The sequence below is a fragment of the Panthera onca genome, chromosome A1, assembly GCF_046562875.1.
Source record: "Panthera onca isolate mPanOnc1 chromosome A1, mPanOnc1 haplotype 2, whole genome shotgun sequence".
Classification (NCBI taxonomy): Eukaryota; Metazoa; Chordata; class Mammalia; order Carnivora; family Felidae; genus Panthera; species Panthera onca.
This window is the reverse complement of record NC_138339.1, coordinates 928,116-941,815: the sequence shown is the minus strand read 5'-3', so window position 1 is coordinate 941,815 and position 13,700 is coordinate 928,116. Positions and strand designations below refer to the sequence as shown.

Here is a 13,700-nt window from a genome sequence, read left to right as displayed (position 1 = left end):
TGCTACGTTCACTTCCTCACCTTGTGGGGCCACTAGACGGTTTAAACTCACACACACGGCTTGTCTCCCACCTGCTGGGTGGTGCTGCTCCTGACAGGGGACCCGGGAGCGCCTGCAGAGAAACCGCAGGGCCGTCCGGTGTGGGTAACGGACGAGCAGGGGGGCGGCCGTGGGCCGTGCAGCCGGTCGGCCGGGAGCTGGGAGACGTCGCTGTGCACTTTCTCCTGGCCTGTCTTTTCTGTCCTCCCTGCGCCCAAACCTACACGTTCAAAGCGTGTGTTACTGCAAATAATTGTAAGTTGCATCTGTTGATCACCAATCCTTTGTAAGTTTAGGCTTTGCCATCCGTCCCCTGCCCTGTTTCCTCCCTGATTGCTGAGATGCTGGCCCTCTGAGACTGCGTGTGTCCCCAGGCGTGTGCCCCCAGGCGGGGACCACAGCCTGGTTCTGTGCGCACGGGCGCTTGGTTTTAGGAATGGCCATCTGTCCACCGTGTTCCTGCCCTGACCCCTCTGGTGAACCATGTGCCCATCCCCACAGAGCCCCTCCCATGCTGTCACCCCGACCAGACTGCCCGTTTGGAGGTGGGCTGGCTGTGCCCCGTTCTCTGCTGGGCTCCCGCCCGTGATGCCCTGGGGCTGGAGAGTCACGGGCGTCCCCAGTGCTCCCTGAGCTCCCACATCCGCCTCACCGCGGGGAACCCCAGCGCTGCAGAGGCGTCCCCGGGTTGTGCTGGGGCTCAGGCGTGTGCCGGGGCCGGCCCCAGAGGGGCTCAGGTGCGGGACTGTGGGCACCGGGGTTGGGGGACGGCGGTGCAGCCCAGAGCCTCGGCAGGACGTCCTGGCCACTTACCGCCACGTGTGAGGGCAGGCGTGGCATTTCCACGCCAGCTCCGGGGCTGGCTTCCCGTGCGGAGTCCTCCGGTTCTGGAATGACCTCGCCTCTGTCTTCCCAGATGGCCTTCATGACGCTGACACTCTTCCCCATCCGGCTGCTGCTTGTCCTGATCGCGATGCTGCTCGCCTGGCCCTTCACGTTCTTCGCCACGCTGGGGTCCTCGGAGAGGGAGCCCGAGCCGTCCCCGGCCTCGTGGCGGAAGTAAGTCACCCGTCTGCAGGGCCACCGCGTACCCCGGCCTCTCCGGCCTTCCTCCCCGGCCTGGGCCCGGAGCACGCCAGGCTGCCCTCTCCCGGCCGGGACACCGCCGGCCACGTGCCCCCTTCCCCTCGGGGAGTGGCCGGTTCCGCCCCTGCCGTGCCCCCACCGCACCCCTGCCCTGAGGGGGTCCTTCGGGGCCGGGCTGCTGTTGGCGTGTCCTCAGCACAGAGATTCCCCGCGGGTTTCCGTGTCCCCAGCCCTGCGAGGCTGTGTGTCGGCCGGCATCTGTCCTTCTCGCTGGTCTGGTCTCCCCGCAGGGTCCAGCGACCCTCCCTGCTTCGTACACCTGGAAGGTCCCCTGCGTTTGCTCACCAGATACTGACAAAGGAGAGCCGTCTGTAGACGGACGAGTTGTGAATACGTCTCAGCCAGAGACCCAGCGTGGACCTCAGGAAGTTAAATGAAACCACAGTGTTTTCTTGTTTCTTCCTAAAGCTGTTCGCAGAGTATACGCGTTAGTAAATGAAGGTGGCGAGTGTCAGGAGGGCTGCGAGAAGTATTTCCAGCGTCCTGGAAGTTGTCGTTTCTGTCGTAAACCCGGAGACTTCCCCGCTCTCCACACCCTAACGCCTCCCGTCAGCCATACGGGGCCCTTGAACGGTCTGTTCAGAAAGAGTTACTACTAGGCCTGCACAGGGGTCAGCAGAAAGGTGCACACGCCAGGTCCAGCTGCACTCGGTTTACCAACAGCTCTGCCGGAGCCCAGCCACACCCGCTGACCTGCGTACCGCCCAGGAGGGTGGAGTCGCCAGGGCAGACGGAGCCCAGGGTATTCGCTCCCGGGCCTTAAGGGGTTTGAGGGACAGGCTCGACTTCCCGCACCGGGAGCGTGTCTGCTCTCTGCTCTTCGGGAACACCATGCCCACGGCCGGCAGGCGGGAGCTGGCGGGTCCTCGGCGCCCGTGGTCCCGACACGCACCTGTCGTGCTCACACAGGGCACTGACATGCGGGGCAAAGACGGCCAATTTCAAGTCGAGCGTTTGCTGAGCCAGTGAGGAGTATGGTGTGGCCGTGCCTGGGGACGGTCCGGGTGCCTGGGGGACCCCTCACACAGGGTCTTTGTGTGCACCCCCTGCCGTGTTTCACGTTCTTGGACCATCATCGGTGCCAAGTGAGCCACGGTCTGTCTCCCTCCCGGAGGTCCCAAAGGCAGGCCGTGACCTGTTCCCATTCTGTCCCCAGCACAGCCCCTGGCCCGGGGATGCCAGGAAGCAGGTCCCGAGGGAGGGACAGCTGCTTGGCATTCCTGTCCACTGGGGTCATCACTGGCTCTGGGGTCCTCGTTCTGACTTTTTGGGTTTCTTAATTCTCTTTGAAGAGCTTGCTTAACCTGGAGGGTGTTTTTCAATGTTTTAGCCCTAAAACAGGGATTTAGTATCAAATATGTAATCAAACAAAATCTACACCGAATAGAAACCAGAATTTCAGTGTCGCTAGGTTGAGAATCCATAGCTAGAAAGCAGAATTTTTTGTAGTTTTTGACAAATTACAAGTGATTTGACTAAAAATTTGAGGTTTGAGTCCTGATAGGTTAACACGACTTCCTGGCATTTTTGTCTTAATTCCTTCCTTCTTCAGCTCTGGGCTGGGATCCCCTCCTCTGTCCACACACACAGTGCAGATTCTGTCTTTTCAAAGTACGGGACTCCGGGCTGCTCTCCATTCCCCGTGCCCACCCCGTGCGGCTCCACGTGGCTCCTTCGGTGACAGATGGGCCACTGCCTCCCAGGTGCCTCGTGTGCCCAGAGCATGCCTGAGAAGTGTCCTCGGCAGTGAGAAATAGAGGTGTCTGTGTCCATGGAGACCGCACGTCACTGTGCACACATGTATGAGTGTGTATACGTTTATATGTGTCTGACCAGGAATACATGCCTGTGTGGGAGTGCAAGCATGTGTGTGTGTGTGTCCAAGCATGTGCACGTGCATATGTGTACCTGTATGTGAGCATGTGTGTATGTGTGTGTACAAGCATGTGCATGTGCATATATGTATGAATGTGTATATGTGTGTGTGAGCATGTGAGCACATGCGTACACACATGTGTGGGCATGTGAGTGTGCGTGTGTTGTGTGTGAGCGTTTGTGTGTATGTACATGCACGTGCAGGTGTGTATGTGTGTGCACACGTGTATATGCGTGTGTGGGTGTGTACATGAGTGTGTGTGTATATGTGTGTACAAGCATTGCATGTGTATATACGTGTGAATGTATATGCATGTGTGCAAATGTGTGCACGTGTATATGCGCATGTGGGTGTGTGCATGAGTGTGCATGCGCATATGTGTGTACAAGCATGTGCATGCGTATGTGTGTGCACATGTGCAAGCATGTGCATGTATACATGCACGTATAGGTATGTACGTGAGTGTGTATGTGTGCATGTGTGTTTGTATACAAGCACGTGCATGTGTATATATGTGAATGCATGTGTATATGCAAATGTGGGCATGTACACGAGTGTGTGTGTGTGTGTGTGTGTGTGTGTGTGTGTGTGTGTGAGCGAGCCATGCACAGCCCTGTGCTGGGTCTGGTGCTGGAGGGAAAACACGAGTACCATCAACACTGAACTCCTTAAAGGAGAACGTGGAGACGAGATGCCTGATCCAGGGACTCAGGAGTTAGGAGGAAACGGATTAGTGCGCACGGGCCTGTGCGGGAGAGTCGTGGGGTCGGCTGGGAGGTGTGCAGCTTTACACCTTGCAGAGCCGTGCGGGTCTGAGCGGGCTGATGCTCCTCCGTCCGGGAGGGTCTTTGCCGAATGTAAGCTCCTGCCATTCGGACTTGCTAAAGCAAAAGCCTTGGGGCTCCAGGGAAGGGAGGAATGAACAGTCTCACAAGACACTTCCAATCGCAGTCGTGGAAACAACCGGCCATCTTCTTGCAAAACCCGACCAGCGGGCCAGCGGTGGAGGATGGTCCTCGGCGTTGCCTCTTGGGCCCACTCACGTGGTTAGGAAGGGCCGGTGGTAGTCCCCTTGGGCCACCGCAGCCACGTGCCACAGGCTGGGGAACAGCGCGAGGTTGCGGGGGCTGGAATCGGGCAGATCCGGCTCCTGGCCTGCGCACGTGCTCTCTCGAGGTCCTCACCTGGCGGGCAGCTGTGGTCTGTCTCTCACGGGACACCTGTCCCATCGCGCCAGAGCCCCGCTCTTAGGACCCCATCGAACCTCCTTTCCAGTTACAGACTCTCGTTCGCCTGTTGCTAACGGGATGCTGAGCCCGAGCATAGCCTGCACTTCTGCCCCCTCGTGTCCACGCTGCAACGATGCTCTCCTCCTGGGGGTCCCCGAGCCCCCGGCCCCCCCCCACACATTCCTCTTCTGCTGGGTGCAGCGACTTTCTGCAGGTTGGGGCGTCGTCTGTCTCCTCAGCCTGGTTTGGGGTTCTTTTTTTCCCTTGTTTCTTTTCTCCAAGATTTTGTGGAGCATCGGGGTCTTTTCTCAGAGGACAAGCAGGAGAAACTGAGGCGCGTTTCATGTCCGGGAGTCTTTGTTTTCCCCTCGGTGTTGACGGGTAGCTTGTCAGGGCGCAGACGACGGGTTCCAGACCTTCCGTCCCCGGGGCCGCGAAGATGTGAGTGTGCCGTGGTGCCCGGGTAGCCCATCTGCTCTTCTGGAAGTTTTGGCATCTTCTGTCCGTCCTTGGGAATTTGAAAAATTCTCGAAGGAAGTTGTAGGAGTCTGTGGTTTCGTGTTAAGTTTTTCGTGTCCAAAGTGCCGTCCTTTCTTCCCTGCCTGTTCCCGGGGGAATCCTGCTCACTCCTCAGCTTCCCAGGGAACTGGCTGCTTCTGCAGCAAGAGACTGGATTTGCCAGACTGTTGCCTCGTCCTCTGCTCCTTTCACAGCGCCCCGTTCTGCATTCTAGCAGCTCGAGGACGGTGTGGACCGCAGCCTCTCCCCCGGTCGGTCTCTTCTCCATCACGGGGCTGGTTGTGCTCACGTCTCAGGTTCTTGGGCTCCCGCCTGGGCGATGCAGCAAGAATGCCCTTGTGCGTGTAGATCTGTGTCCTGCCTCTCTATTCCCAGGAAACGCTCCGGGCACCTCAGGCTTGTCGTTGCTGCCTGAGCCTGGCCGGGAGGCGTCGGGCCAGGAGGCCTGCTCCACGTCCGCAGGCCGGCTCTTCCCAGTGGGCGGTGTCCTGGGGATGGCATTCCCCGAGATCTCAGAGAATCGTCACGGGTGGTGCATCCGCCCGCCCCGCCCGCTTCTGCTTAGTGCCCTCTGGCCTGCTGGCCTGAGGGGTGGTGGGTGTGTGTCCCACAGAAGCATCAGGATTTGGTCCCCACTTCCCACCAGCCCCCCTCGCCTGCACCCGACCTCCCGGGACTGGCTCCCCTTCCGCCACAGCCTGCCCGGTGCCTCCTTCCTCACGCATCCGCAGGTGTCGGCCGGCTCTGATTCTTGTACGTGTTCCTGTTAGGAAAAGTGGCACACACGCACACAGACACGGTTAGCGGTGTGCGCTTGGACACGTAAGCAACTGATCACACCCGGTTGTGGGGATGTGTGAGCCTGGCCCCCAGCAGTGTACAGCCACACCGGGATTGTTCATCCCCTGCAGGCGACGGCGGCTCAAGGCGGCCCCGTGAGGGACTGCTGCTCAGAGCCGTCGGGCCTCGTCTTCCAGAACTCTCTTGAGGGGATCCGTCCCGTGAGATTTCCGGCTCTTTTCTGTCGCTCAGTCCTGTCATCTGCGTCCACACAGAGGTGACCCCTTCTCGCCGTGGACTGCACCGTGGACAGCCCGTGCCACTGGCCCCGGCGTAGTTCCGGTGACGTGGAAATGCTGGTCAGAGATTACGACGGAAGGATGTGCAGATTCAAAATGTCTGTATTCTCGTACATCTAAAACTAAATAGGAAGCAAATTCAGTTCATCTAGGCTGACTTTTACTTTCTTTCCAAAGTCATCGTCCACCTGATCTCATCTAGAAAAGGCTTAACAGCGTGGCATCTGGTCCTGGGACCACGGGCAGCCTGAGGGAGGTGGGACCGTGGTTTCTCACCGCAGGCCTCTGCTCCTGGTCTCGGCCTGACTTCGCTCCTGATTTTAATTGCATTTCGGGTGTTTTAGCGGGCTGATGTTTCTTTAAAACCTCCGTGCTCAGGATGCGAATCTGTCACCTCCCAGTGCTTGCGGCCCCGGAGTCTGTGAGGTCGGGACTCTGTGTCTTTACACTGCTGTGGAGCGTGGCACAGCCACTTCCGTTTTCCTGACAAAGTCACAATGTTGCACATCTACACAGAGGGACGAGAGCACAGCACCTGTTTTCTTCCCTCCTCCGGCCGGTGCACGTTTCGGATCAGCCTGGACGGCACCCTGGATGGCCTGACAGGTCGGGTCCACGTGCACGGGGCCGGCCTCACGCTCACAAGCCGCGACGGAGCCGGCCTGCGACCCCCCTGCCCTGCCTCGGTTTGACCACAGCACCTTCTTTTGCAGGGTCGTGGACGTCCTGCTCAAGGCCATCATGCGTGCCATGTGGTTTGCCGGAGGCTTCCACTGGCTGGTGGTGAAGGGGCAGCGGGCCCCACCCTCTGAGGCTGCCATCCTCACTCTGGCACCCCATTCCTCCTACTTCGACGCCATCGCCGTCACCATGACGATGTCCTCCATCGTGATGAAGGCAGAGAGCAGAAACATCCCAATATGGGGAAGTGAGTGAGCTCCCCGTCCCCATGTGGGGCGTGAGTCCCCCCTCCTACTGGGAGCGAGTCCCCTCCACCTCCTGCTGGGAGCGAGTCCTCCCCCCTCCTGCTGGGAGCGAGTCCTCCCCCCTCCTGCTGGGAGCGAGTCCTCCCCCTCCTACTGGGAGCGAGTCCTCCCCCCTCCTACTGGGAGTGAGTCCTCCCCCCCTTCTGGGAGTGAGTCCTCCCCTCCGACTGGGACTGAGTCCTCCCCTCCTACTGGGAGTGAGCCCCCCCACCTCCTGCTGGGAGTGAGTCCCCCCCCACCTCCTACTGGGAGTGAGTCCTCCCCCCTCCTACTGGGAGTGAGTCCTCCCCCCCTTCTGGGAGTGAGCCCCCCCGCCTCCTGCTGGGAGTGAGTCCTCCTCCCTTCTGGGAGTTAGTCCTCCTCCCTCCTACCGGGAGTGAGTCCTCCCCCTCCTCCTAGGAGCAAGTCTTCCCCTCCTGGGAGTGAGTCCTCCCCCCTTCTACTGGGACTGAGCCCCCCCACCTCCTGCTGGGAGTGAGTCCCCCCCACCTCCTGCTGGGAGTGAGTCCCCCCCCACCTCCTACTGGGAGTGAGTCCTCCCCCCTTCTACTGGGAGTGAGTCCTCCCCACTCCTACTGGGAGTGAGTCCCCCCACCTCCTACTGGGAATGAGTCCTCCTTCCCTCATACTGGGAGTGAGTCCCCCCACCTCCTGCTGGGAGTGAGTCCTCCCCCCTCCTGCTGGGAGTGAGTCCTCCCCCCTTATGGGAGTGAGTCCCCCCCACCTCCTACTGGGATTGAGTCCTCCTCCCTCCTGAGAGTGAGTCTTCCTCCCTCCCACCGGGAGTGAGTCCTCCCCTTCCAACTGGGAGTGAGTCCCCCTTCTGGGACTGAGTCCTCCCCTCCTATTGGAGGTGAGCCCCCCCGCCTCCTGCTGGGAGTGAGTCGTCCCCCCTTCTGGGAGTTAGTTCTCCTCCCTCCTACCGGGAGTGAGTCCTCCCCCTCCTACTAGGAGCGAGTCCTCCCCTCCTACTGGGAGTGATTCCCCCCACCTCCTACTGGGACTGAGTCCCCCCCACCTCCTGCTGGGAGTGAGTCCCCCCCCACCTCCTGCTGGGAGTCAGTCCCCCCCACCTCCTACTGGGAGTGAGTCCTCCCCCCTTCTACTGGGAGTGAGTCCTCCCCCCCTTATGGGAGTGAGTCCTCCCCTCCTACTGGGAGTGAGTCCTCCCCCCTCCTACTGGGAGTGAGTCCCCCCACCTCCTACTAGGAGCGAGTCCTCCCCTCCTACTGGGAGTGAGCCCCCCCCACCTCCTACTCGACTGCAGCCTGCCCCTCAGGTCCACTGCTGTCCCGTCCTCCCGTCCTGTGGCCTGTTCCCACACGAGTGCCTCCCTTCCCTTCCAGCTCTGATAAAGTACATCCGGCCGGTGTTCGTGTCCCGGTCGGACCAGGATTCCCGCAGGAAGACCGTGGAGGAGATCAGGAGGCGGGCACAGTCGAATGGAAAGTGGCCACAGGTAGCACAGTCGCGTGTTCGGCACACCTGTCCTGAGAGATGTGAACTTAGAGGTGGGGCTGGGCGGTGGGGACCCAAAGGGCCGGGCCCCTGTGCCCCTGGGCTGCCCCACGCTTGAGAGCGGCCGCGTGGCCACGTGAGCCGTATTTTCCAGCGTCGGGGAGACTTCTATTATGTCGCCGGGGTCAGCGTGAGTCCCAGTGATTGCAACTCCGACTGGGGAGGAGTTTAACCGCGTGTGTGGTGTTGCCGCTCTGGCCCGGCCCGGGTCCTTCCGCCCACGGCCTCATCTGTGTGCCTTCGCTGCCTGTGTCTCTGTGGGCGCCCACTCTGCACTGGCAGTGTGTCCCCGGGCGGCAGCACCTGGGCCTCATAGCAGCTGTGAGCACACCCTCGCGAGCACACCCTCGTGAGCACACCGCTCGTGAGCACTCCCCTTCCTGAGCACTCACCCTCGTGAGCACTCCCCTCATGAGCAACCCCTCATGAGCACACCCTTGTGAGAAATCCCCCTTGTGAGCACCCCCTCGTGAGCGCTCCCCCTCGTGAACACTCCCCCTCGTGAATACCCCCCTTGTGAGCACACCCCTCGTGAGCACACCCTCGTGAGAACTCCCCCTTGTGAGCACCCCCTCGTGAGCACTCCCCCTCGTGAATACCCCCCTTGTGAGCACACCCTCGTGAGCACTCCCCCTCGTGAGCACACCCCTTGTGAGCACACCCCTCGTGAGCACACCCCCTCGTAAGCACTCCCCCTCGTGAATACCCCCCTTGTGAGCACACCCTCGTGAGCACACCCCCTCGTGAGCACACCCTTGTGAGAACTCCCCCTTGTGAACACACCCTCGTGAGCACTCCCCCTCGTGAATACCCCCCTTGTGAGCACACCCTCGTGAGCACTCCCCCTCGTGAGCATACCCTTGTGAGAACTCCCCCTTGTGAACACACCCTCGTGAGCACTCCCCCTCGTGAATACCCCCCTTGTGAGCACACCCTCGTGAGCACTCCCCCTCGTGAGCACACCCCTTGTGAGCACACCCCTCGTGAGCACACCCCCTCGTAAGCACTCCCCCCCGTGAATACCCCCCTTGTGAGCACACCCTCGTGAGCACTCCCCCTCGTGAACACACCCCCTCGTAAGCACTCCCCCTCGTAAGCACTCCCCCTCGTGAATACCCCCCTTGTGAGCACACCCTCGTGAGCACACCCCTCGTGAGCACACCCCCTCGTAAGCACTCCCCCTCGTGAATACCCCCCTTGTGAGCACACCCTCGTGAGCACACCCCCTCGTAAGCACTCCCCCTCGTGAGCACACCCCCTCGTAAGCACTCCCCCTCGTGAATACCCCCCTTGTGAGCACACCCTCGTGAGCACACCCCCTCGTGAGCACACCCCTCGTGAGCACACCCTCGTGAGAACTCCCCCTTGTGAGCACCCCCTCGTGAACACTCCCCCTCGTGAATACCCCCCTTGTGAGCACACCCTCGTGAGCACACCCCCTCGTGAGCACACCCCTCGTGAGCACACCCTCGTGAGAACTCCCCCTTGTGAGCACCCCCTCGTGAGCACTCCCCCTCGTGAATACCCCCCTTGTGAGCACACCCTCGTGAGCACTCCCCCTCGTGAGCACACCCCTTGTGAGCACACCCCTCGTGAGCACACCCTCGTGAGAACTCCCCCTTGTGAGCACCCCCTCGTGAGCACTCCCCCTCGTGAATACCCCCCTTGTGAGCACCCCCTCGTGAGCACTCCCCCTCGTGAGCACACCCCTTGTGAGCACACCCCTCGTGAGCACACCCTCGTGAGAACTCCCCCTTGTGAGCACCCCCTCGTGAGCACTCCCCCTCGTGAATACCCCCCTTGTGAGCACACCCTCGTGAGCACTCCCCCTCGTGAGCACACCCCTTGTGAGCACACCCCTCGTGAGCACACCCTCGTGAGAACTCCCCCTTGTGAGCACCCCCTCGTGAGCACTCCCCCTCGTGAATACCCCCCTTGTGAGCACCCCCTCGTGAGCACTCCCCCTCGTGAATACCCCCCTTGTGAGCACACCGCTCGTGAGCACTCCCCTTCCTGAGCACTCACCCTCGTGAGTACTCCCCTCATGAGCAACCCCTCATGAGCACACCCTTGTGAGAAATCCCCCTCGTGAGCACCCCCTCGTGAGCGCTCCCCCTCGTGAACACTCCCCCTCGTGAATACCCCCCTTGTGAGCACACCCCTCGTGAGCACACCCCTCGTGAGAACTCCCCCTTGTGAGCACCCCCTCGTGAGCACTCCCCCTCGTGAATACCCCCCTTGTGAGCACACCCTCGTGAGCACACCCCTCGTGAGCACACCCTCATGAGAACTCCCCCTTGTGAGCACCCCCTCGTGAGCACTCCCCCTCGTGAATACCCCCCTTGTGAGCACACCCTCGTGAGAACTCCCCCTTGTGAGCACCCCCTCGTGAGCACTCCCCCTCGTGAATACCCCCCTTGTGAGCACACCCTCGTGAGCACTCCCCCTTGTGAGCACACCCCTTGTGAGCACACCCTCGTGAGCACTCCCCCGCGTGAGCACACCCCCTCGTAAGCACTCCCCCTCGTGAATACCCCCCTTGTGAGCACCCCCTCGTGAGCACTCCCCCTCGTGAATACCCCCCTTGTGAGCACACCCTCGTGAGCACTCCCCCTCGTGAGCACTCCCCCTCGTGAGCACTCCCCCTCGTGAGCACACCCCTTGTGAGCACACCCTCGTGAGCACACCCCCTCGTGAGCACACCCCTTTGCACACTCGAAGGAGGCTGTGTTGTGTGTAGGTCTGCACTTCCAGACTTTAGTAGAACCTGTGCTTGGAGAGGAAATCCGTCCGGGTATGCCTTCGTCCTGTGTCTGACCTGTTTCAACGGAGTAGATTAAACATCTGAAGTATGTCAGCAGCAGAGAAAATAGATTGTATTCTGAATTATGTCTAAGATCCCCCTTTTTTCCTTTTCATTTCTCCAAGATCATGATTTTTCCGGAAGGAACATGTACCAACAGGACGTGCCTAATTACCTTCAAGCCTGGTATGTAGGGGTTTTTTTTTAATTTTTTTTAACATTTTATTCATTTTTGAGAGAGACAGAGCATAAGCAGGGGAGGCGCAGAGAGAGAGGGAGACAGAGAATCCAAAGGAGGCTCCAGGCTCCGAGCTGTCAGCACAGAGCCCGACGCGGGGCTCGAACCCACGAACTGTGAAATCATGACCTGAGCTGAAGTCGGACGCTCGACCGACTGAGCCACCCAGGTGCCCCTGTAGTTTTCTTAATTCCACAGAGAAATTCCTCCTCGAGAAAGCAGGGGAGCCCTTGCTCCCACCGGTGCCTCCCAGATTTCCCACAAAAGTACACCCCAGGCCGGAGACGCTCCTGCGGGACGGGCTGTGAGCCTGGGGTTCCCCTGAGATTTCACAGCTGGCAGCCATGTTGAGGGTCCCTCCAGGCACCTTAATAAGACTTCTGACCAGGAGGGTGAGGGAGAAAAGCTCACGTTAACTCCAAGACCAGCATGAGAGGCGCCAGCGCGGGGCCCGCGGCTCGGGAACTAGGACGCTGCCCTTTCCCCCGCAGGTGCGTTCATCCCAGGAGTTCCTGTCCAGCCTGTGGTTCTGCGGTACCCGAACAAACTGGTGAGCATGTTTCCCGGGGATTCCGGTGATTTACCTGGGAATGAGAGTTTGAAGACGTTTCAGGCGCCGTTTCTAGTCAATCCCGACGTTCCAGAACGCTTCAGTATTCGTGCGTGAAGTCCTGTTTTTGTGGGTCGTGAGCGGAGGCCCTTCCTCTCTGTTCGGTCTGATGGTTTGATGTGAGACGGGCCCCCATGTCCCCAGGAGCCTTCACTGCCTGTTTACCGGGAAACATTAAAATTAAGAGTACTTAAGTTCTGAAAGGCTGGAGACGGCAGGAGGGAAAGGAACTAAGTGACTTGGTATTTAACACGCCGTTGTCGTGCGTCTGGCTCCGTGCAGAGGTCTTTGCTTGTGACAGAGCAGAGTAAAAGAAGGGGCGTGTGGGGCTCCGAGTGCCTGGGTGATCCTGACGGACCCCCAGCTCAGGGGAGGCAGGGAGCTGGACGAAGCCTCAGCAGGTTCTGGTCACAGGCCCCCGTGCCCTCCGCTGCCACCTCTGCAAGAGCATCTCACTTCTGCCAGAACCCCTGCCAGGGGGACGTCCCTGTACCTCGACAGGCGTCGGGCTCTCGTAGCTGAGACTGGGCCACAGGGACTCGTGTCCTTGGGCCCTGCCTGGGCACTGGATGCGCTGGACTGTTTCTTGACGGAGGACACAGGAGGTGGGTTTGTCACACCGAGCTGCGTCTCTGTCCCACTGTGTCTTTGTGACAGCAGAACAGAAACTCCCCAGTCGCAGCACGGTGGGGTCTGGAGTTGCTGGTACGGATGGGGGCAGGATTGTGGGTGACGTCTGTGGGCGTGAGGGGCCTGGCCTACCTTCTGCTGGACCAGACCCCGTGCCTTCAGGTACAGACGGACACAAAAGAGGCCCCCAGAGTGGCCAGTGAGTAAATGTCACAAGCGGAAGCCACGGAAACTGACAGGTGGCGCAGTCTCGCGGTAGGTGACCGGAGAGGTGCGTGCGTCAGCCGGCGTCTGAGAGAGAATCTGTCATCGACGTGTAGAATTCTAGGTTTTCCGCTTCTTAAATTTGCTTTGTCAACTTAGGTTAAGCAAACTGCCTCCCCTGGGTTCTTCTAGAAGCATTCAGCCTGGCTGCTTTGCAGTCTTTTCTCGTTGGTCTGTGTCGTCCTCTTCAGCTGCATAATTTCCCGGAAAACCGCCACTGACCACTTTGCACCCGGTCCTGTGCGGAGGAGGGTGGGCCAGGGCCCCGGGGTCGGCGGCCGGAGAAGCCCCTGAGGTTGGGGTCGGGGAGGGGAGGGTGTTCAGCAGCCTGTGGGAAGGACTTCAGAAGAAAGCCCATTGGGGACCGGTGTCAGGGTAGAAACAGGGTGTGTGTCCTCTGACGTCCATCCCCGCCCAGTGCTGGCACAGCAGCGAAGACCGAGGGTGGGGGGCGTCCACAAGTCTCGGGGTGCTGGGCACACACAGGCCCCGCGGTGGGGGTACAGGTGGGTGTGGGTTGGAACGCGCCTCACGCGGTAGGGACCGCTCCCGAGGCCCGCACAAGGCAGGCTCCTGGGCCGTAGACCGAAGCTGCGGGACGGCTTGAACAAGGGACAGGACGAGGGATTCACCGGCCCTGGAGCCGTGGGAGGAGAGGAGTGTGTCTAGAGCGGCCCGGAGGTGATAGCCACCCGCCTGCCCCCTTGTCCCAGAGCAGACTGGGGAAGAAGAGGGCGCCAGCGTCTTGGTGAGAGACGGGCAG

The 13,700-nt window shown here is 60.5% G+C and overlaps 1 protein-coding gene across 4 annotated transcripts in view; it reads left to right on the top strand.

Moving 5' to 3' along the window:
* LPCAT1 (lysophosphatidylcholine acyltransferase 1) overlaps positions 1-13,700 on the top strand; it is a 46,049-nt gene that overhangs the window by 16,392 nt on the left and 15,957 nt on the right. For all 4 annotated transcript variants that reach the window (XM_078444161.2, XM_078444162.2, XM_078444156.2 and 1 more), the window contains exons 2-6: positions 956-1,098; positions 6,602-6,816; positions 8,221-8,333; positions 11,321-11,381; positions 11,925-11,983. In XM_078444161.2, coding sequence (XP_078300287.2) covers positions 956-1,098; positions 6,602-6,816; positions 8,221-8,333; positions 11,321-11,381; positions 11,925-11,983 — 591 coding nt within the window. The remainder of the gene's footprint in view (positions 1-955; positions 1,099-6,601; positions 6,817-8,220; positions 8,334-11,320; positions 11,382-11,924; positions 11,984-13,700) is intronic.